The sequence below is a fragment of the Adelges cooleyi genome, unplaced genomic scaffold (genome assembly GCF_023614345.1).
Source record: "Adelges cooleyi isolate 19-005CV unplaced genomic scaffold, UGA_ACOO_1.1 ACOO_flye_CR_arks_rails_tigmint_CR_PRNA_2, whole genome shotgun sequence".
In the NCBI taxonomy this organism is placed as follows: domain Eukaryota; kingdom Metazoa; phylum Arthropoda; class Insecta; order Hemiptera; family Adelgidae; genus Adelges; species Adelges cooleyi.
The window spans coordinates 11,877,389-11,898,519 of record NW_026095860.1 but is presented as its reverse complement, the minus strand read 5'-3'; the positions used below and the strand labels follow the sequence as shown (position 1 = coordinate 11,898,519).

Below are 21,131 nucleotides of genomic sequence, written 5' to 3'. Positions count from 1 at the left end.
CACATTGCTAGTACTACACCAGTTGTATGGATGGTTGTACTTGTAGAAAAGACACCTTCGAGTTGAAACAAAATGCTTCAACAGAATCTGGACAGCTGTATTCTTAATAAAAAAATTCAGTAACACAAATAAAGCTAAATAACAAAAAAATAAAGTCTCTTTTGACTCCATATTGAAAAGTTCTTATTGTAATGGTTTATACTGCGCTTGGTATTTAATTTTTTATTTACAAAATAGCAAATAATTTATAATTACAATTTTTGTAGTTAAAAAGAAGTCTTTTTCTGCTTTTATTTATTTTTTGTACAATTATATAGAAATATTTTTTTTAATTTACAGTTATATAACTTTTAAATGTATACAATTACAGCTTATATAGACTCAAATTTGTTTAATTTTATTTACAATATGATAATAGAAAAACAACACTTCCCTGTAAAAAAATCTAATCTATAATATTAATGATTAGAAAGTCTTTAAAAAGTTCTTTCATAAAAATTGAATTAATAAAATAATAATAAATACATATTATATTTTAAATTATACTAAAAGTATTTTAAAACAACTATAGGTGAGGAAAAATAGAGGGGAGGTATAGTGTGAAATAATCCACATAAAATCCAAGGGATGCATGATAAAAATAACAATATTCCAACAGATATTGGCTTTACAAAATAGTCGACTGAATAAAAAAAAAACAAAAAAAAAACAAAACAAAACTTTGCAAAATATTTGGAGATCACATGTAATTGTTTTAAATGAAATTAATTAATTTCTTTTAAAATTATAATTCCAGTTTTGTTTTGAAAGACTAGCAACGGTTTTTTTTTAAACATGATAATTCATTACAGAAATCCTGTATTAAGTCTTGTCTGGTGGACCAGCAATATTTTTGTCTTCCAAGTTAGTTGATGGATCTTCATGTTTTGAATTAGTAATGGCATCTATAAATTCAGTAGTAATAGATTCAATTTGACGTAACCATGACACCCGTTCGTCATCATGATCAATATCTTCCAATTCATCCATATCAGTTTCATCTGTCAAAATATTAGGAATTAAATTATAATTAAGAAGACATTTAAAATAAACTAATTATGCAAAATAAAGTTTTATGCATTATTATTATAAGTGTGGTAAAGATTTTATATTTACTCTGAATAATTATTTTAATGATATAATTTTACACTGTATATTTTAAATATAAAAAGATATGATTTTAAATTTAAAAAAAACATCATTAATATTGTGTTGCTGTATACAATAAGTAATTAGTAATATTGTAAACAAATAAGATAACAACTCTTTGCAATTTTTAAAAATCCACGACACAAAATGTTAAGAAATAACTTTATATTTAAATGATTTTGAAGCAAATAATGTGTAATATCATAGCACAAAATATTTGTATTAAACAATAGAATATATTTATATAGTATAAAAATAAATAAATAGTTAAAAGGTTAATTACCTGGTGTCAAGTGAGCAAATTTGTTAATCATATTTTTTGTAGATATTCTTGTATTGTTCAAAACGGCTTTTAGTTCGTGCACAGGAGGTTTAACAAGGGAACATACTCGAAGTGCTCGTAAATTCGACAACATTCTTTTTTCAGTTTCTAGCTCTCCTAGCTTTTCCAAATCATTAGGTAGATTAAATATAACGCTCTCCAATAGTTCAAATGTATGGTGTGATAAGACACTAGCAGCCATCTAATAAACAATATTGATATAAGTTATAATAAAATGTGTTACAAAAGATATAAATAAAAAAAAAGTGAATCAATAAAACAACATTTATTACTCACCTCAGGAAAAAACGTTCTCACAAAATCATAAATTATATCATTATTTAAGCTAAGACGTTCTTCAATAAGTGTTGACTCTAGATAATCCACAAAATAGTTATTTTTTGATAATAACCGTAAATATGGTAAATTAGGACTCTGTGGATATATTTTTTTTTTACAAAAACGTGTTACATAAAAATTGATTAAATTTCGTTAATTAATTATTTAATATTTATTAAGTTATTCACACTTACACTCATATTATGAACATCTAGCCAAAATTTAGGAAAGAAAGTATGATGCAATGGAATAGATTCATATCCAATCATTGCATTTAGTGCCACTAATGGTTCTGTTAAACAGTCATGGTTAACAGCAGTGCGACACATGACATCAATAAATTCATGATATGGTGCATAAAAAGCAGATAGTTCTGCATCATAATGAGGATCACAGCCCTAAAATAAAAAAAAAGAATATAATCGGAAAATGAAATAAAAATCATAATTGAAACCTAAGAGTAATATTAGTAACTTGTATTAAATTTAGTTTTAATTTTATTTTAATTTCGATGAGGAGCTGGGGAGCAGTGTTTTATAATTCCCCTTCCCTTTCAAAATTTAAAAACATCCAAAATTACACATTTTTAAATCTAAAATTATGCCACACTGTAGCCTAAATTTTTTTTTAAATATTCTAATGAGAAAATCTCTAGATACTGATGTATAAAGCAAAACAAAAAAAAAAATATCACCAACACTTGTAATACAGCGCTAGTTATTTTTCCATAACAAAGCAAAAAAACACAACATAAAATTAACATAGTTTTAAGTTAAAAGTCAATATGACATATTTTTTATGTTGAATAAGTTGTTTGATGATTAAAATATCATGTTTTGTTCCAGGTATAGAGCAATTTATGAGAAATATCTATTGACATGTTTCTCAATCAAAATCCTAATCAAGATCACTGCAGCGCGCTGATTTCAGACGGCTGGGCGTCAGCTATACAGTTATTAATCTCTTACTTTTGTCAAATCTAGTTGATTATGTGTTAAAGCCATTTGCACCATTGGTCTTATTGGCCTAGTATTTGATTTTATACTCAGCATAGGCACTTTATGTCCTCTGCGTGGAAAGTAGGGGCCTATAGGCATACCATTATTACTATCCATACATACAGCATGGCAGTGGGTCAAAATTGGTTGAAGCACATTAATTACTTCGTTTGGCATTAAAACAACTAGGATTTTTAATAAATCTGGAACAAAAATTAATATTAATATATTTATTTAAAGTTTAAGCACTATTATTACCTATTACAGATTCTCTCATTTCTTTGGGATTATAGGTATTAAGTAAGGTGACTAGTTTTCGTAACATATCTGGCCATTCTTTATATGTTAAAATTATAGTACGAGGAGTTTCTTTATCATTTAATTTATTTTGCTCGTGAGCTTTTTGTAAGCATTTAGTCACATCTACTATTAAAGCAAGCATCTCAATTAGGTCTCCAGTTACATGGCAAGCAGTTGCTTCGTGATACATATTGTGTAAGGTTTGAAAACCCTAATTAACAAAATCATTAAAAATTAATAACGAGTATTAAATGTTATAATGCATGAAATATTTACTTCAAAACACATTTCTAAACCACGATTTTGAATGAAGTATACTTTATCTTCATCGTTTTCCAGCAAAATTTTAGTTACTGGTATTAAAGTACCCCAACCAGCTTTTCCATCCAAGTGGGACACATATAATTGTATTGTTTCTCTTCTGTATTGATTAATTTCTGCTATTTCTTGTTCAGTTGCATCGGAAAACTTTTTTATAAACAATTGCAGAAGTTTAAACAGCTCATCCACAGCCTAAAAAATATATTGTATAATAATAAGTATTTTTTAACTATTTAATAAAAAAAAAAAAATTACCGCTGCATATTGAGTAGGATGAGGTGATATATTTTTAAAAGCCCAACTTATATTTTGATGGCCTGCCAGTTGACGAGTAAATGTTTTTGAATGTTGACAACATATCCTAAGTAAACCATAGTAGGCAGGTAACATAACTCTGTTAAAAATCACTACTTCCTGATCATCGTGGTCAGCTCTACAGCAGAAATACTTGGTATAAGTTATGGTTATAAGGTATAACTAACTTAAAATTACAGTGACTTACAAAATATAGTTAAAAGCAATATTTTTAACAAAATATGGGTCTTGTATAAGTATTTGGACATTTTCCGAACAGTCTAGTAAAACATTGTAGAATAACATTAATAAACTTTGCTTATTATGATGTATGGGTATGGCTGGTTCAGATAGTTTAGGATGGAACAATTGCCACAACTCTACTAAATGAGGTCCAAACTGCAAAAACATAACCACATATAATTAAAAAAATATTATATTATTATTTATTATTAAGTTTGAATGTTTTTTTTTTAATTCTCAAAATATATTCAAGAACTTAAATATTCTTTGTAGACTAAAAAGTTTAAAAAATGATGTAATTTTAATTTATAAGCCTAAATAATCCATAATTATACAATTGCTAATTGAAAAAAATACATTTATATACATACCATTAACTTTTCAGTCCTAGATATCAAGAAATAATTAAGCAAAACAAAATAGGCAGTCAATTTTGATGATCCATGTTGTGCAGTGTCCGTATATTCTTTAGCTACTTTTAAAAGTTTTAAAAGAAATTTGAAAATTTCATGTAATGTCTCTCTAGCATCGGGCGCTAACAAGAACTCTTTTGTCATACACATGCCTCGTGCTGACCTGTATGCTTGTCGGAATTGTGTGTTTGGTACTAAAGAAACTAATAAGACACTGGCACCTAAAAAGTATATTTCAAAATGATTAAACACATCTTAAAACATGAAAACAGACTTAAAAAAAACTAATATTTGATAGAGTATCGAAATAGACATGTATGGAGTAGATAAAGGAATGATAAAAAAATGCCGAGGACTTTGACTGGCGAACCTTATTATTTCCTAACCTTGCCTTGTTGCCTTTGTTGCATAGAGCACCTCAATTATTAATATATTTTTTATATAACTGGCATATATAAAAATACTCACCCGAACGAACACGGGCATTTCCATGAGCTATAAGAAAACGTTCCACCCATGTGTCCATACCATTGAGAACCCAAGCAGAAATTTGTTTATTACGGGGAACTTGAAGACTTAACCACTCTAGTGCAACTTGGGGGCCATTTTCAGTGCTTTGCCATAAATGCCTTAATATGAATTCTGTAAAAGGTGGTAATCCACCATTGCCACCAACACTTCCTTCAGATAGCAATGTTAACATCTTGAAAAATGACTGAGTGATCTTTACACATAAATGCAAACATTTAATTAATGCATAATACCTTATAATATATTTCATATTTTATGAAAACTTACTTCTGAACTATTAACATTTTTTTGAATAATATTTAAAATTTGACATATTATTTCATTAGCAAGTACAGAATTTTTTTGCGATGATTCGTTTCGGCACAATGAAAATATGAAGTTTTTTGTCATATGTAAATTTGTGTTATCTTTAATTTGTTGAATGATAAATGGAAATCCCTGAAAGTAGACAATTTAATGTAGTAAATATTTAAAATATAAAAACAAGTCCATATATTATTAAATTATTATACCTTCATTCCTTGCAAAACATATAAATCATTATCTGATAATTCTAATTGGCCATCTATGTTTCGAGATTTTTCTACTAATGACACCACAAGGGCTATTAATTTTTCAAGAGATATAGGAGGCTTGTTTCTGTCAACAGTTGACATAGGAATCATTTCCTCGTCTTCTTCTTCGCAGTCAGTCCCATTAACGGATGTATCACACTAAATAGTGTATAATAAAATTAATTTTTGTTATTTTTTATTTATAAACAAATATACTTACATGTTCATGTCCTTTCAAACCCAAATAAAAGTTAACAACTGTTGTAATACATTGTATTGATATTAAGAATTTACTTTCTTCATCCCCTAATTTACTAAACTCATGTAACAATGCAAAATATTCAGTCATATTGCGAATAAAATTTTTTATATTTTGCTGCATCTATATAAAAAAAAATATGACATTTAATGATTTATTTGATAAAAAATTACTTCTCTTAACTTACCAACGATACAACAGTACGAATAAACGAAGTAAGGCATGATACATAAGGTTTAATAGCTTCGGATTTCTCGTCAGTGATAAACACATTTTTAAGAAAACCAACATAGGGCCTAGAAATATTATGCAAATTTATTTACAAACACATTAGCATTATAAATTTTAAAAAATTATATACATTCCTGAACTTGGCACAGTATCTACCTATCTTATATGTTATTATTTTAATATTTCTTTTTTTTTTGAACAAAGTGTTTTATGACGCGCTCTATTAGGATATACTCTTTCAAAATTCTCTATGCTGGCAAGGGGAATTAAACGCAGAGAAAACGACAGAAAAAAGCGTTATATTTTTTTTGCACTAGTCATACTAGGGCATATGTTAAAACAGTTTTGAGTCTGTTCGCCACACTGTTATTATTTTTTTGTGACCATACTAAGAATGATTAGTTAAAATATTAAATAGTAAAAGATTAGTATAAAAATTGATTTTTCCAAGTGGTTTAAAAGTTATTGTGGGTCAAAAAAAAAAAAAAAAATCATATCATTAAAACTACTTTACAGCTCTGCATTGGCAATATAAAGAGCCAACTTTTCAGGACTTGGAGGGATGTTTTGAGCAATGAAAATAGAGATGGGGCAAATGCATTACAACCAACGGAGAGTATTTTGAAAGAGATAAATTTGAGTTACTTAAAATAAATAAATTATTCCATCAACTTGCGTATTTTTTTTACTTAAAGACCCCTAAATTTAATTAAAAATAAATTAGATGTAGAATATACATAGGTAGTATTTAAGTTATTTAAGTAAAAGCCAAAAATATTCATACCTTAAACATTGAATCGCATGCATACATAACTTAAGGAAAGTCTGCCGTATCATTTGATTAGGACATTTAATAAATATTTTTAATGGCCACCACCCATCATCACCCATTTGTTGAAGAAACCATTCACAACCTGATTGTGATGCAGTGAACTGTTTAGTTAGTAAATCTGTCCATTGCATTAAAGTAGACTACGAACACAGAATAATGCAAACAATTACATTTTTTTTTATAAAATAGTTATTAAAAAATTAACTAATTGAATAATATAATTATTATATACAATATAATATATAATAAAAACACATACTCGTTCTTTAGCATGAATATACGTCTCAAGGAAAAAAGCAGTTGTTAGTTTAGTGGCTAACTCTGCTAATTCTTCAGAATCTTCTAACGATTGTGGAATAAACGCACATATTTGCCACATAAACCTAAAAAAAATAAAAGATAAATTACACACACATGTATATAAACACCGATTTTAAAACACTTAACCCATCAACGACGAGAAACCATTGTAGTCAAATATATTCTCATCATTGATGGGTTAACAGGACAAATACAGCAACATAACATATATTATGCTTTTTTCCTGCTACCAAAAAAAGGGGTACCACGTAAGGACCCAGGTAATGATCTGGGTAAAATTCACATTTCACTCTTAAACTAAAAAAAAAAAAAAGGCTTTCTAAAATTAAATGTTTTTTCCAGATTTGGACAATAATTTACACATAAAAAAAGGAAGTAAAACAAATTTATTTTGACAGTTATTAATTCTAAAACAAATGAAATCTGTGTATTAAAATGATAGTCTGATTTTGGAGAAAACATATTTAAATTTAAGAAATACAATTTTTTTTATTTAGAGAGTAAAACATGTATTTGTCCTGAACTTTATCCGGACCATTGAAAAATGTATTATTGATAAATTTATATAATATAATATATATGTATGAAATTATCAAATGACATGACTTACTGAAAATAGGCACTTTCAAAGATATTCTTGTCTTGTAAAAATTGCCTATTATCCTGCCATATCCAACCTTCCAACTCACTACTTAATTTTATTGGAGGCGATATTTGTCCTTCATGAGAAGCACTGCGTTCTTCAGCCTCTGGATCAGTGGGCTTTACAAGTTCATAGAACAACATATAAGCACTATTTGTTTTTTCAAAACTAAGATCCATGTACTTATCCGTGACAGAGTCATATGTTTTACTCTATAAAAATTAATTTAATTAAAAAATTAGTTATGTTACTACATTCATAATATTCAAAATTAATTAAGAGTAAATTCGTTATTACAGTCATTTCTCCCCCAAAGCATTCAGCAGCTAACTGACTTGCATCAAATAGTTTAACTTCGGCATCATTAAATAAGTACCACTGATCGGTACTAGGGGTTTGTGATCTATTAGTACGTTCACGATTTCTAATAAAGCTGTAATAATGGCCACCATCTGCCGTGCCAGTATGGACAGTGACACCAATCAGCTCATATTGATAGTTCTCTTCAAGACCATCTACTCCAACGTTTTCATTAATTTCTTTTTCTTCGTGGTAATGTTGAGGCATTAGATGTTTTTCAACATAGCCCGACATGTCCAGTATCATGGGAAATGAAAAATGAGTGTTAACTTTTTCTTTCATCATGGTCACCATATTAAATGTATACCGCATTGTATTAAAACACAGAATTTGTGGTAATTTTTTAAAACAAGCTCTAAAAAAAAAATATGAGATTGTGTTTATTGTTTATGATTACAGTGTTCATCAAATTGAAATTATTAATTTAAACCATTAAAATTACCTTTTTTCTGCACGAACTTTCTTTTCACATTGAGAGCATGTATACATGTTATCTCCGTCTAAAGTATCCTTTAACGTAACTTCATCAAGAGACTCATATAAAGTTCTCATATCAGCCACTTGGCATCGCACAGTATAAAATTCTTCCAAAGTTCTACTGACGTGATCACAATCCTAAGTACATAATTATAAGTAAAATAAAAATAATGAATTATAAACTTAATATGATTACAAACAAATGACTAATGAAAATAGAATATTCGTTTAATACAACATAATAACTATAATATTATATCCTATATTTAAAAAAATGAATACGAAAATATCTAAAAGTCATAAAATACAAACCAACGAAACAACATTGTTGCTTATAACACCACCAAACAAAGTTTTGACTAGAGTTTTTAGTTCTGGTGTCATTTCTTCAAGTTTTGATACAAGATCAATGAAGAATTCTGCCATGTCTTTTTGTTCGCCAGTATTTAAAAGCTGATGATCCATAGTATAAACTTTACAAAAACTACGAGGATTATAGGTCTTTCTTTCACTCTCCTTTAATGAAAAAAATGATAAGAATTAAGATTATTTATTTTGATAATCCAATATATTTTTATATACCAATTCAACTTACCAATAAATATGCAAACATTCGTTTTAATTCAACAAGTATAGGAGCGTGTTTATTAGATTCATCACACTTAGCTTCTAGTATTGACCGTCTTGCTTGAGGCATCATAAATAAATGTTGCATACATGATGCCATATAACAAGTAGCACCAAGGTTTGTTAAACCTACATAACCACAACTTGATCGTCCATCATCGTGAGGCCAATAATCCCATAAATATGGAGGACGGTTTAAGTCTGAACAAAAATTAGAATTATATTTTGTATGAAATAATAATTAGACAAATATTTGACAAACCATTGCTATGTTGCTCCAATAGTTTTTCATACAAATACTCATAATTATTTGGAGTTTCTTTGACTAATTCAACTAGTAAATCATACGCCGATGATCTAGCGCTTTCAGATTTACATTTAGGTAACTGTCTATTTTGAGGATCCGGAAGAGCAAACAGAAACTCAAAAACCTAAAATCAAACAAGCAATTATAACAAAAAAAGTTTATAGTTTTTATATTATAATGTATACTTACAGTATCTAAGACTTTGTGACTTTGTTTACTAAATTTAAATGGAGGTTTATGTCCTAAAATATTAGACATTAGATTTAAAAGTCCAATCAAGCCATCATCTTGTAGTCCACTATAATGTGTTTCAATAAAACCTCTAGAAGCTATTGATTCCCAAACACATATTGCTAACGCTTCAATATTAATTATACACTCTGAAGGGTTTTTTATACTCTCTAAAAAATAATACAAACTATTGTTATTAAAAAATTATGTTAAATTTAATTTAGACAATTTTACCTTGAATGATATCATTTGGTAAACAATTGACGAGACGACACATTAACCAAAAGTAATCTCGACAAGCTGGTCCATAAAGAGGTTTATCTTCATCAGTGATCTTCAATGAATTCTAAAATTGGGCATTTTACATATTTATAATATTTTATGTCAATAAAAAAAATGATCTAATAAACTAACTTCTTGTTTTGCTTGCGGCTGCATACATTCTGCCTTATCTAGGAACTTAATTAATTGAGACAAAAGTAACGTAGCGGCAGTACGATTAGCAGGAGGAACAGCACAAAGTCTATACAAAGCAACACATATTTCATGTCGAACTAAAGGATCTGGATCTTCTAGTACAAGATTGCACAGCCACATGGAAAATTGATTAGATTCTAAGAGTGCTTCACAAATGCCATTAACACTGTGGGACCAGGACAGCACTAATGTCATCAAGAAATGAATGACTTGTGCCCTTCCCCAAAATCCAGTTTTTATATCTTTTGGATGTCGAGGAACAGATAACTCATTTAAAATGCTCATTAGTCTTGGAATAACCAAATCAATTTTCATTAATTTTAACATTTCCTTAAAAGTAAAACAAAATGTTACATAATAAGATTATTTTTTTTACTTTTACTAGTATTTTATATGTTTAAATCGCTAAACATTAACATGCTCTTGTATCATATTTGTAAAATATTAAATAATTAAATAGAAACTTGAGTAAATAATTACTTTGTTTAGTTTGGGCACAACTAAATTAGCTTGTTTTTTCATATGAGCTTTTCTAGGGCGGAAATATGGATCAAAACCTAAACCTTCGAATTGATCAAGTTGTCTTCTATCATTTGGTGATACTCCTAACTGGCACAGTAATTTTAATAAATGAGCTAAACAATCTTGGTGCCATTCGCTATTACCCTGAAGTGTACCTATTTTAAAACCATAAAAGTTATAAATAATAATAAAAAAATTACATCAAAACAAAATTAAAATAGTACAATAAATGTTTTAATTTACCAGACATAAGTATAGTAAAAAGATGTTCCAAACCACCTTTTTCAATAAAACATTCTCCCCACGAGCTAGTCAATCCATTTGTTGTAGTCTGAGGAAAAACATATATCATGTTATATTGTCAATAACTGATGAATATTAGTTATTGTTTCGTGTACATACCTCAAGTAACATGTTATCATCATCCAGACACTTATCATTATTAAGTTGTAGTAATGATTCGATAATATATAATGAATACATTAGTCTTTGTAAATTTGTTGAATCCAAATCCTTTTCCAACCAGATTTGACATTTATCTTTTGTTTCGTGTATAGGGAAATGGCTAAAACAATCTAACATGGTAGGACTAGTTGGCAGCATAGTCAATATATCCCATACATTTCTTGACAGCACTTGAGCTCTTGAATGCAATACTTCATTCTAAATTTCAATATAATATTAGTACATAATAAAAATCAAATCAAATAATTAATAATTAATTAATTACTCCTTCTTCATTGATCGTTTTCATTGATCCAAGAGTATGCATTAGACGAAAAAGTACTTCAAAATTTTTAGGTCTCAAAAGTAATAGAGTTGGGGAACTCTCTTTTGATGGAATAGACTGCATAGATCCAGGTAAGTCTTGATCACCAAGTTTCTTTTTACGAGAAGTGCTTAGAGACAAGTATATTATCTAAGAAAAAATGTATTAAAATAATTAATATTAATATTATTGTTGGTGTTTAATTTAAAACTACTAAATAAAGTAAGAAGAGCTTTTGATTTTTACTGGTAAATACCCAGGTACAAGAAAATGTTGGGCACCCAAACCAGAATGGATACTCAAAATTCTGAATTAAAAGTTCCTATTCTTAAATTATGCTTATAAAGATTTAACAAATATTAAAGTGAAGAATAATTTATTTTAGGCTCTTTGAGGTTAAATCTAGGGTCCCCTCCTTCAAAAATAGAAACTGCCAGTAAAACCTATTATGGCTTATAGATCAATTTTTCAGAAAAAAATGAAATAAAAATATGATCACACATATTTGTTTAACTGCTCTTTAGTGTTTTTAGATTTAAAATAAAAATATGCTCCTATGCCTTGATCCTCCTGCATGGGCTTTAAAAAGTATTATTTTATTAGCAATTCCTATTTTTATATGGAGGGTTTGTAAGTTTAAATATTACTATAAAAACTAAATAAATTAATTGCGAGGAAAAGGAAACAAAGTTTTTGTATGTGATATTCTTGTAGACCTATTATATACTTAAGCTAATTAATAATGCTATAAATATTTTACTTGGTTATCTTTTAATCCGGTTTCTTGTATAGTTTTTTCATCAAAATCTGATGTTATTTCTTGACCAAGTGCAATCATTCGTATATTACCATCTGTAGGTAGTTTTCGAGCAACTAAATTGTCATGCTGAGTCTCCCACCAATGAGCAATTTCAGCTCGCATATCAGCTATATAATCTGTGCTTGGCATATCGAGTGTTAACTTTTCGTCCAACATGGCAGGGTTGATATTTAGTCTGATAGTTGAAATATTTTTATCATTTTGTATTACATGGCTCATAATACCATGACCTTCTAGCATCCATCTTCTCAAATGATATGCATATTTTCTTTTAAAGGTTTCCAAGTGAGTTTTCAATAAAATTAAAGCTCTCTGTATACAAAGAAGACTAGACTCTTCTTTAACATTTAACAAATCTGCAGCTGCTGACAAATTTGATACACATTCACTAATAAACTTATCTTCTTTATCAAGTTGTAAATTCATCATATAGTAACTGTTCATGTACTGTATTGCCGCCATACTAACATCTAAAATAATACATAAAAAAAATTGTAAAATATACTTTATTGCAGGATATAATGTTATTTTTTTAAATTCAATTTATAATACCATTATTAGAAGCCCTTAAAGCAATTCTTGACAAATGTTCCATCGCGGCTGCATGGCCATTTCTAGCTAGCAATAAATTATCACTGGATACCTGTTGTTGTGCCATATTACACAATTGAGTAAACAAGCTTAGTGCTACCATTGTATAACTTTCTGGTGCCAATGACAGCAATTTTTCACAGTATAAGTGAGTTAAAGTTTCAATATTAAAGGTGTGTTGTTCTCTACAACGAACTTGACGTAATAACCAATTGAATAGTTCATCTCGACACACTTCATCGTTTACTAAACCATTCCATAATGTGTCTAATTCATCAATTGTCAGTCTTAAAAAAAAAAAAAAATGATCAAATATAATTTAATTTAAGAAATTAAGAAATTATTATACATACTTAATAGTGTCAGGAAGACCAATAGAAGAATATATATGTGTTAAAAACTGCAATCTTGCTTCTATGTGAGTTTGATGAGAATAAAAACCAGAGTCTTCAAATTGGTTTTCTGCGTGTTGTTTACAGTACTCTCGGAAGTTATTGAACACTCTATCAATCATACCATGGTGTTTTACTGCCCACAATGTCACCTGGCGAGTATCCATACCAACATTAAGATTGACTAATGAAGCTCCACGAAATTGATGAAACGATGCAAATAATTTAGGTAATAATCTTAAAGAAATCACAACAGACCTGAAAAAAAAAGATATTCATTAATATATCTTACATTAAAAAAAAAAAAATTGTATTACTAATAAAATAAAACATACTTATTTTTTTGTATATTATCCAAACAGCCCTCTATAAATTTCATTCTAATTGCACGATCAGTATTAAAGCAAACTAAATTAAAAAGTGCTTTTTCAGCTTCTAGAGCCAACGATTCACCTAAAAGAGTCTAAACAAAATAAATGTTACTTGGCATTAATACTTTTAACTGTCATAATTATTTACAATTAGTTAAATATGTGTATATTACTATGTTTTCATCTTGAAGTAAATCCCATAACAAAGTTGAACCTGGCTTGCATACATTTTCAATGTTAAACTGATTAGTAATTGTAGATGTTATACTTTGAGTACAAGGATGCATATTTTTATTTGTTTGGAAACTAGAATGAAATGCCATGTGATTTAACTGTTGAGGTGATAAATGAGTCTGTGCTCTGGCAGCTAACTGTAACAGTTCCTCATCGCAGCCAGAGTCTTCTCCATCAAAATCAGCCATATTTTTATCAGACTTATTAGACATACGAGATGACATACTATTTTCATCTCCACTATAATCCTCTAACATTTGTCTATTCAGGAGAGTAGAAGGCACTTGCTGATCTGAAGTAGGATCGACTATATTGATCCTACTTACTGGTGATATACCAATTTCCATTGCTTCCATAGATTCACTGTCTTCGTCTTCGATATCATCATCTTCTTCGTCGTCATCATCATCATCGTCGTCATCATCATCATCATCATCTTCTTCTTCATCTTCTTCATCTCTCTCTGACTCCGATTCATTTTCTGTACAACCAGTACGCACACATTTCATTTTGAGATTTTTGCATATTTTTTTATCTACAAAAAATATTTAAGTTTAAGTGAAACATAATGACGAAATAGCAAATAACAAATTAATAGATTAAAATAAAAACTAAAACGCATAAAAAAAGAGTCAATAAAAAAGTTATTTAAATAAATAAATCAAAAGTGATTAATCTTTTCCTACAAAATTAATTGAGACAACATTTTTTTATTTAGTTCATAAACTATGTGAATAAATGTTTAATTACAATTAGGTTTTCCAGTCTTTTGCAAATCTTTAATCAATTTATCAGAATCTTCGTCACTTGAGTTACATGGTTTTGTAACTCTCATTCTTGTATCTCTCATTCCTTTTTTTCTTACACAACGCATAATTTTACACACGCCGAGTGGTTTTGAAGGTCTAATAATTTCTTTTTCATCCAACTCAAAGTCATTGCCTAATTCTTCAAATATTTTTGCTTCATCTAAAATCAATGAATCTAAAAATATATATATTCATATATTGTAAAGTAATTAAAAAACGAAAGTAGATTCTTGTACATTATTAACTGGTTTTCTTACCATTATCAGAATAAACAAAAATATTTCCTTTTTTTGGTTTTTTTCTAGGAGTTGGTCCATCACTTATATCGCTTCTTTCTTCACTAGATTCTCCATCAGAGTTACTATTAAGGCTAGCACTATTTTCGGAAGTACTCATATCATTTGAACGAATAATTCTGCGACCATCTCGCATATTAACTATTTTTTGCATTTTCGGAATTGAGAATTCGTGACCTCTTGCAGTAGTAGCCATGCTCGACCAAATAAATTTTGTAAGAGCCGATGCCAAGAATAAACTCTAAGTAATTAAGAAAATACATTTTCTTTTAGGCTTATGCAAAAAACATACATGCAGGTTATACTATTTACCTTAATTACACACTTAAACTTATAATTTTTAAAGACATTTTTAATGTTAATACATTTTGACCATGTCAAATTATTTTAAAACTTATTTGTATAAGCTTTAGGGTATAATTAATAAAATACTAAATGTTTTATTTGAGTTCTAATCAGCTTGGTACTAAAATAATTAAATTGGAATTTAGCCCATAAGGGTCACCACTACTATGGATATGCTATCCAAGACCGGGTGTAATTACGAAGTTGAAAAGAAGGATAACGGCTTCTTTTCACTAGACAGTCTCACCCAACTAACAAAGGCTAACTTTGACTGATGTCAAACCAGTGACAGTAAGCACTAACACACTTCACCCTTAATCCACTCCGCCACTTGTCCTCTCAACAAAAATTTAAATAGATAATGCAATTATTTTTCTTTTTTTTTATAATGTAAATAAAATTTTAAAATATTAACTAATTTATTACAATTTATTCTTACAAAATAGTTCATCGTCGGAATTAGCATCTATTAAAAACGTAAAAACAAGTAAGCAATAAATCGTAAGAATTGACATCTAATAAAAACAAACCGTCAAAAATAGCATATTACCATACTCTTAATTGCATTACACAAAAGTTTAATAAGTTGAAATTAACAAATGTTGTTTTAAAGACTGAATACAATGCTCTGGAATTTAAAAAAAATTATGCCTACTTAATTTCGACTTACTTGTTCAGTATGTTCTTTTGGTTCCAATTTTCTCAATAAGTGATACAAGTGTAGTACAGGTCCAGGTTCTAAATGTTTAATAAAACCAGGTAGAAGGTCAAAAACTTGTTTACTGCAATGCTTCAATTGTGCGGCTTGCCAAATTATGTCTATGTGCTCATTAGTAATTTTTCCTTCTGATGCAAGGAAGTTCAAAGTAATGCTACACTGTTTAATTACCTAGAAATTAATAATATATTTAATTTTAATTACTTATTAAGCTGTATAAATTATTATAATTATAGTTGCCCTTGTACTTAACTATTTGTATTATACTTAATTGTTATTTTAAATATAGAAATATAATATGATTGATATTAATTGATACATATCCTACGTCGAGGAAAAAGTTTGACTACCTTCAAGACGAAATGTCCTAGATACCTTATGTTATTTTCTCTAATTTTGAACTATTACGGAGGGGTTCAATTCATATATTACAACTTAATTGTTTAATATATAATTTTGTTATACATAATTATCCTTATAATATTGTTAATTAAATTAACGCAACAAATCTACTTTAGCAGACACCCTTTTATTGGATTCTATAGTATTTTTCATGCTGATTACGAATATGAAAAAATGTTGCGCTGCTCGCACTTAGTTTAGAAGTTACAGACTTTTAAAGTTCGCCGATATAGACATACGCACGCGCCCGGCACTTAAAAAGTCTGTAACTTCTAAACTAAGTGCGAGCGGCGCAAAATTTTTACATATATGTAATCAATGTGAAAAATACTATCAAAAATAAAAAAAATAGGTGTCCAGGAAAGTAGATTTATACCAAATTAACATACTTCAACGTGTAAGTTTGGTCCAAACACATGCGATATGATTTTACGATGTACTAGCCATGTAGCTAAATTATGTCCAATCTGTTCAATAGTAATCATATCATTTGACTGTGAAGAAGTTGATAATGTAGCAGCAGTAACATGAACAAGTTCATTTAAAGATCCTATATGACTGTTAATTTGAGATATGCCAGCCAGTCTCATTGTGAGTGTTGGTGATGTGAAATATTTAAAAGCTAATTCAAGACCATCTTTGTCTAAACTAGATGTATGGCCATCTTTATTTGAACTCCACATAAAATCTGAAACAATTTAATGTTTTATTTCCTACTTCTAATATTTAATTAAACCAAAAATAATGTTCAAGCATATCTTGTAGTTAAATGTTATGTTGTGTTTAATATTATGGCTTAATTTTTTTAACTGTAAAATCTTACCGGCCATTGTTTTAGCTGCAGGCGTCCGTAATTCTTTATCAGTTAGATTGCACATAAATCTTAAGACTTTAGATCTTAATGGAACAAATACATGAACATTTGTGTGATAATTCAGCCAAAGTTTAACATTGCAAGCAAGTATAACAATTGGATTGGCCATTGTTAAGGGCAATGATTCGTAGTCGAAACAAGACATTATGGCTTCCATTCCACCAACCCTAAATCATGTATTAGATTTAGAACTATAAGATAAAAAAACATTTCCGTACTTCAGAGCAAAAATTTTAATTTCCAGTTTTTTTTTTTTTTTTGGTTCACCTAGATGCAAATTTCGCGCTCTATTCACTGATCTACCTTATACAACGTTTAGACTCTAAGATGAGTCCATCAAAGTTCATCTGTTTAAATTAATTATTAATTAATATTTAATAATTATTAATAAATTATTTTATTTTTCTCTCAAGTAAAATTTACATTTTGTGACATAATATACGTATGCTCTGAGATATGGATTTAGGAACTACGACAATTATAATATTGTTGTAGAAAACAACATTTATTAAAATATAAAGCGGGCTGCATCTACCAGGTTGCCTATAGTGACACAGTATACTATTTCAGACATTCATGTTACGAGTATAAATTAAAAACATAAAATTACATAATAGTTATAGTGTAAAACATATAAGAGGAGTTTGATAAATATTGCAATAAATGTAGATAAATACAAAAATATAATAAAAAGTATGGAATATAAAAAATAAAAATCACACAGAATGGAGATGTCTATGGATTATGTTTAAAGTATCCTTCATTATTTCTAGACATATTGTTCTGAAGTCTTATATATTAAAATAATTTTATAAAAATAACATTTTACTAGATACTTAATTTCACTCATTGCTACTAAACTTGCTTAATGTAATAGGCTTTTACAAGTTACTGTGACAAGAACACTCAATTTACTCCAGCGAATAAAGTTGACGCCTATCTAGTTTTCTTCCTACCTATTAGATATTTTACTCTATGCGGGTGAAATTGTTGCGTATAATAAATATGGCTAGTAAAATTATAGCATGTGAAGCTGACGAGTGAGTGAATAAGTTTTACTAGATTTAACTTGCTCAACATAATCAACACTCGATAAGATCGTTGCAACACACTTACTTGCTCCCACTTCATTTCATGAGTAGCTAGTAAAATTGTCTAGTATAATCACTAGTCAATATATTTAAGACCATAAGTAGACTTATTTTGATGTACAACAACAATAAAAAATAAGGAGGTATAAAATTCACTTTACCGGCCACCCATTTTTTGAGATTTTTTATTTGCCATTTTTAGTGTTTTTTATGCTGATTACGAATCTGAAGTCAGAATTAGGAGGACTCCTCTAGTTCAAAAGTAATAGCTCCTTAAAATTTTCATATTTTCACGTGTATAATAATAGGCGGCAGTGAACAGCGACTGATGCGGCGGTCGGAGGCCTTTGCCGATTGCCGCCGCACCATATATTGGTGATGCGAGCATAGGTTAGGTTCAGACTCGTTAGGTCGCCAACGCTTACATAACAGTAAGGACCAGTACAGACCAGTAAGTTAGGTTAGGTTGGTCTTTTAGGCAAGCTATTTTTTCCTCTGGGGGTTCAAGGGCGAGAGCACCCATTCAACGAAGAGTCCCAAAAAGACTCGGATCGGCTCCCAAAGCTGGCAGGCTTAAATTACTAACTTAAAGCTTAAAAACTTAAAAAAATTATATTGTTGTTCAATACAATATTCATATTATATCATTGATAATACTAAAATAATAATACAATAATCAACAATAATAATAAAAATAAACAATTAACTAATAATACTGTAGCAGCACACACTCGCGTCGCCCACAAATGTATGGTACGGTGGCGGCCGCTTATTGTAATACACACGGAAATATACAAATTTAAGTAGCTACAACTTTGAAACTAAAGGAGTCCGCCTAATTCTGACATAAAAATAATTTATAACATGGCAAAAAAATCTTAAAAAAAAAGGGTGTCCGGTAAAGTGAATTTGTTCCAAAAATAATTAAAAATAATCCAGTTGAAATTTAAAATTACGTTTCTTCAAAACAAATAATTGTGAAATCCGCCCTTAGGGAAATAACTGCTTTATAAATGAGTTTGTGTAAGTGTTCATATTTACCTGCAAAACATATTGACATTTCTTAATAAAAGTAATGGCATATCGATTTCTTGTACATCGCAGTAATGATTCATCGTTGATGCTTCTTGTTGAGTTACTTCCTCTGCTTTGTAATGCGGATACTGCTTGACTGCCACATATAAAGGGTAATTCATTAAGAATACCTTGGTCATTAGATGTAATGGCTTTTCTATTTCTATTAGTGTCCATTGAAACTCTAATAAAAAATTTACAAAAACAATTGTATTGGCAAATATTATTTAGTATACTAATGAGTAATGAATTTAATAATATTATTATTTGATCAAAAAACTTTAAGCAAGAATGTATTTACCTTCTTCTTTGAAATTAGTTAGTAAATTTTCCCATTTGGTATTATCCTCATCATCATTATGTTCATCTCGATTTGGGTAAATAATTTGCTCTTCTCCTTTAAAGGATTTTAATAAATTAATCATCAACAAGATAAAACATTGAGTAATCCATTGGAATTGATCATAATTCTTTCTATCTTGAAATCCACCAAGACATTGTCTACAAGTCAAAATTGGAACACACATTTTATGTAATAAATTGTTTCAAATTATGTTTTGTTATTTTATCACTTACCTTTGCATAAACGCTTGAACAAACACAATTAACTGATTGACTTCAGACTTGGGTAAAACAACACAACTCAAATCATGATTAACATTAGTATCTTTATCTAAAACAATATTTCAAGCATTAAATTAGGAAAATATTTTAACACAACTAAGAGATAACTTTTGAACACATACATGGATTCAGTAGCTTCAAAAACTCTGTACATGTTTCACATTCACACATTGTTTAAGAGTATATGCTGTTGTTCTTAGGGAACGTGTATGAAACACATAATTCGATGGTATTCAGTCATCAAAACTATGAGAAATTTTCAAAAAGTCCAGAAAAACAAAAATCGTACACATATAACTCTTGTATCTATTACTATTTTTCTTAACTTTTTAGAATAAAAATAAAGTAGGTTATGCGGCTACAACACGATATCACGAACCAGTGATACCAGTATAACATTTACAACATCTTTGATTTTTCCTTTTAAATCAACATTATGAATTAATACTTAATACAATTTCTATTAATTTTAATTACAACTTTTTTTAATATTTCTGCATAAAATGTCAAGTATTAATTCGATGTATATACATGTATAATACCGTATTATGTACGTATCGTGTCGACTGGCCATGACTGGCACTAATCACGCCCATAGATAAATTTTATCTACAGCAGACAACCGCCATGTCGTCGTCGTTGCTATAAGTGATAGACACTTATCGCATAACCACGATTAGATTGATTAGATAGTGCGATTTGTATTTTGATTTTTGTATCGAGTATCAGCCTTTTATCATTTTTGTTCAACAAACTTTGTTGCAACTTGCATAGTATACACTATAATATATAACTATCTAAGTATTAACAAACAGTTATATCATGGTGTATAAGTTTTAACACGATTTGTTTGCACAAGTCATAGTTTTAGTATGTGATTTATTATTATGTTGGTTATTATTTTATATATTATCTACTATAGACTACTGTT

At 28.8% G+C, this 21,131-nt stretch overlaps 1 protein-coding gene across 2 annotated transcripts; it reads right to left on the bottom strand.

Annotated features, from left to right (window-relative positions):
- Positions 1 to 418: 418 nt before the first annotated feature.
- LOC126833678 (ubiquitin carboxyl-terminal hydrolase 34) lies at positions 419 to 20,519 on the bottom strand. 2 transcript variants are annotated; one of them, XM_050565137.1, is made up of 44 exons: positions 20,323 to 20,519; positions 20,153 to 20,249; positions 19,878 to 20,077; positions 19,544 to 19,760; positions 17,361 to 17,578; positions 16,927 to 17,225; positions 16,088 to 16,306; positions 15,034 to 15,313; positions 14,718 to 14,951; positions 13,907 to 14,502; positions 13,698 to 13,825; positions 13,324 to 13,620; positions 12,932 to 13,257; positions 12,320 to 12,849; positions 11,521 to 11,709; positions 11,193 to 11,453; positions 11,034 to 11,121; positions 10,749 to 10,945; positions 10,206 to 10,598; positions 10,026 to 10,137; positions 9,750 to 9,961; positions 9,516 to 9,684; positions 9,222 to 9,454; positions 8,939 to 9,142; positions 8,592 to 8,764; positions 8,087 to 8,504; positions 7,757 to 8,001; positions 7,085 to 7,208; positions 6,778 to 6,965; positions 5,950 to 6,058; positions 5,724 to 5,885; positions 5,462 to 5,662; positions 5,217 to 5,387; positions 4,887 to 5,142; positions 4,377 to 4,639; positions 3,971 to 4,161; positions 3,724 to 3,901; positions 3,424 to 3,660; positions 3,106 to 3,358; positions 2,818 to 3,050; positions 2,044 to 2,247; positions 1,808 to 1,945; positions 1,472 to 1,712; positions 419 to 1,040 (listed from the first exon to the last, which is right to left on the bottom strand). In XM_050565137.1, the coding sequence occupies exons 1-44, from the start codon at positions 20,369 to 20,371 to the stop codon at positions 862 to 864; spliced, it is 9,912 nt and encodes a 3,303-aa protein (XP_050421094.1). In that variant the 5' UTR covers positions 20,372 to 20,519; the 3' UTR covers positions 419 to 861. The 2 variants fall into 2 exon arrangements, with proteins under 2 accessions (XP_050421094.1, XP_050421095.1); XM_050565138.1 differs by having other exon boundaries at positions 14,718 to 14,936.
- Between the last annotated feature and the right edge of the window lie 612 nt (positions 20,520 to 21,131).

Coding starts and splice junctions, on each gene's coding strand:
- LOC126833678 (XM_050565137.1), bottom strand. CDS start 20,371: ATGTGTGAATGTGAAACATGTACAGAGTTTTTGAAGCTACTGAATCCA. Junction 13,826..13,906: donor TACTTCAAGATGAAAACATA/GTAATATACACA, acceptor TATTTTGTTTAG/ACTCTTTTAGGTGAATCGTT. Junction 11,122..11,192: donor ATGATAACATGTTACTTGAG/GTATGTACACGA, acceptor GTTTTTCCTCAG/ACTACAACAAATGGATTGAC.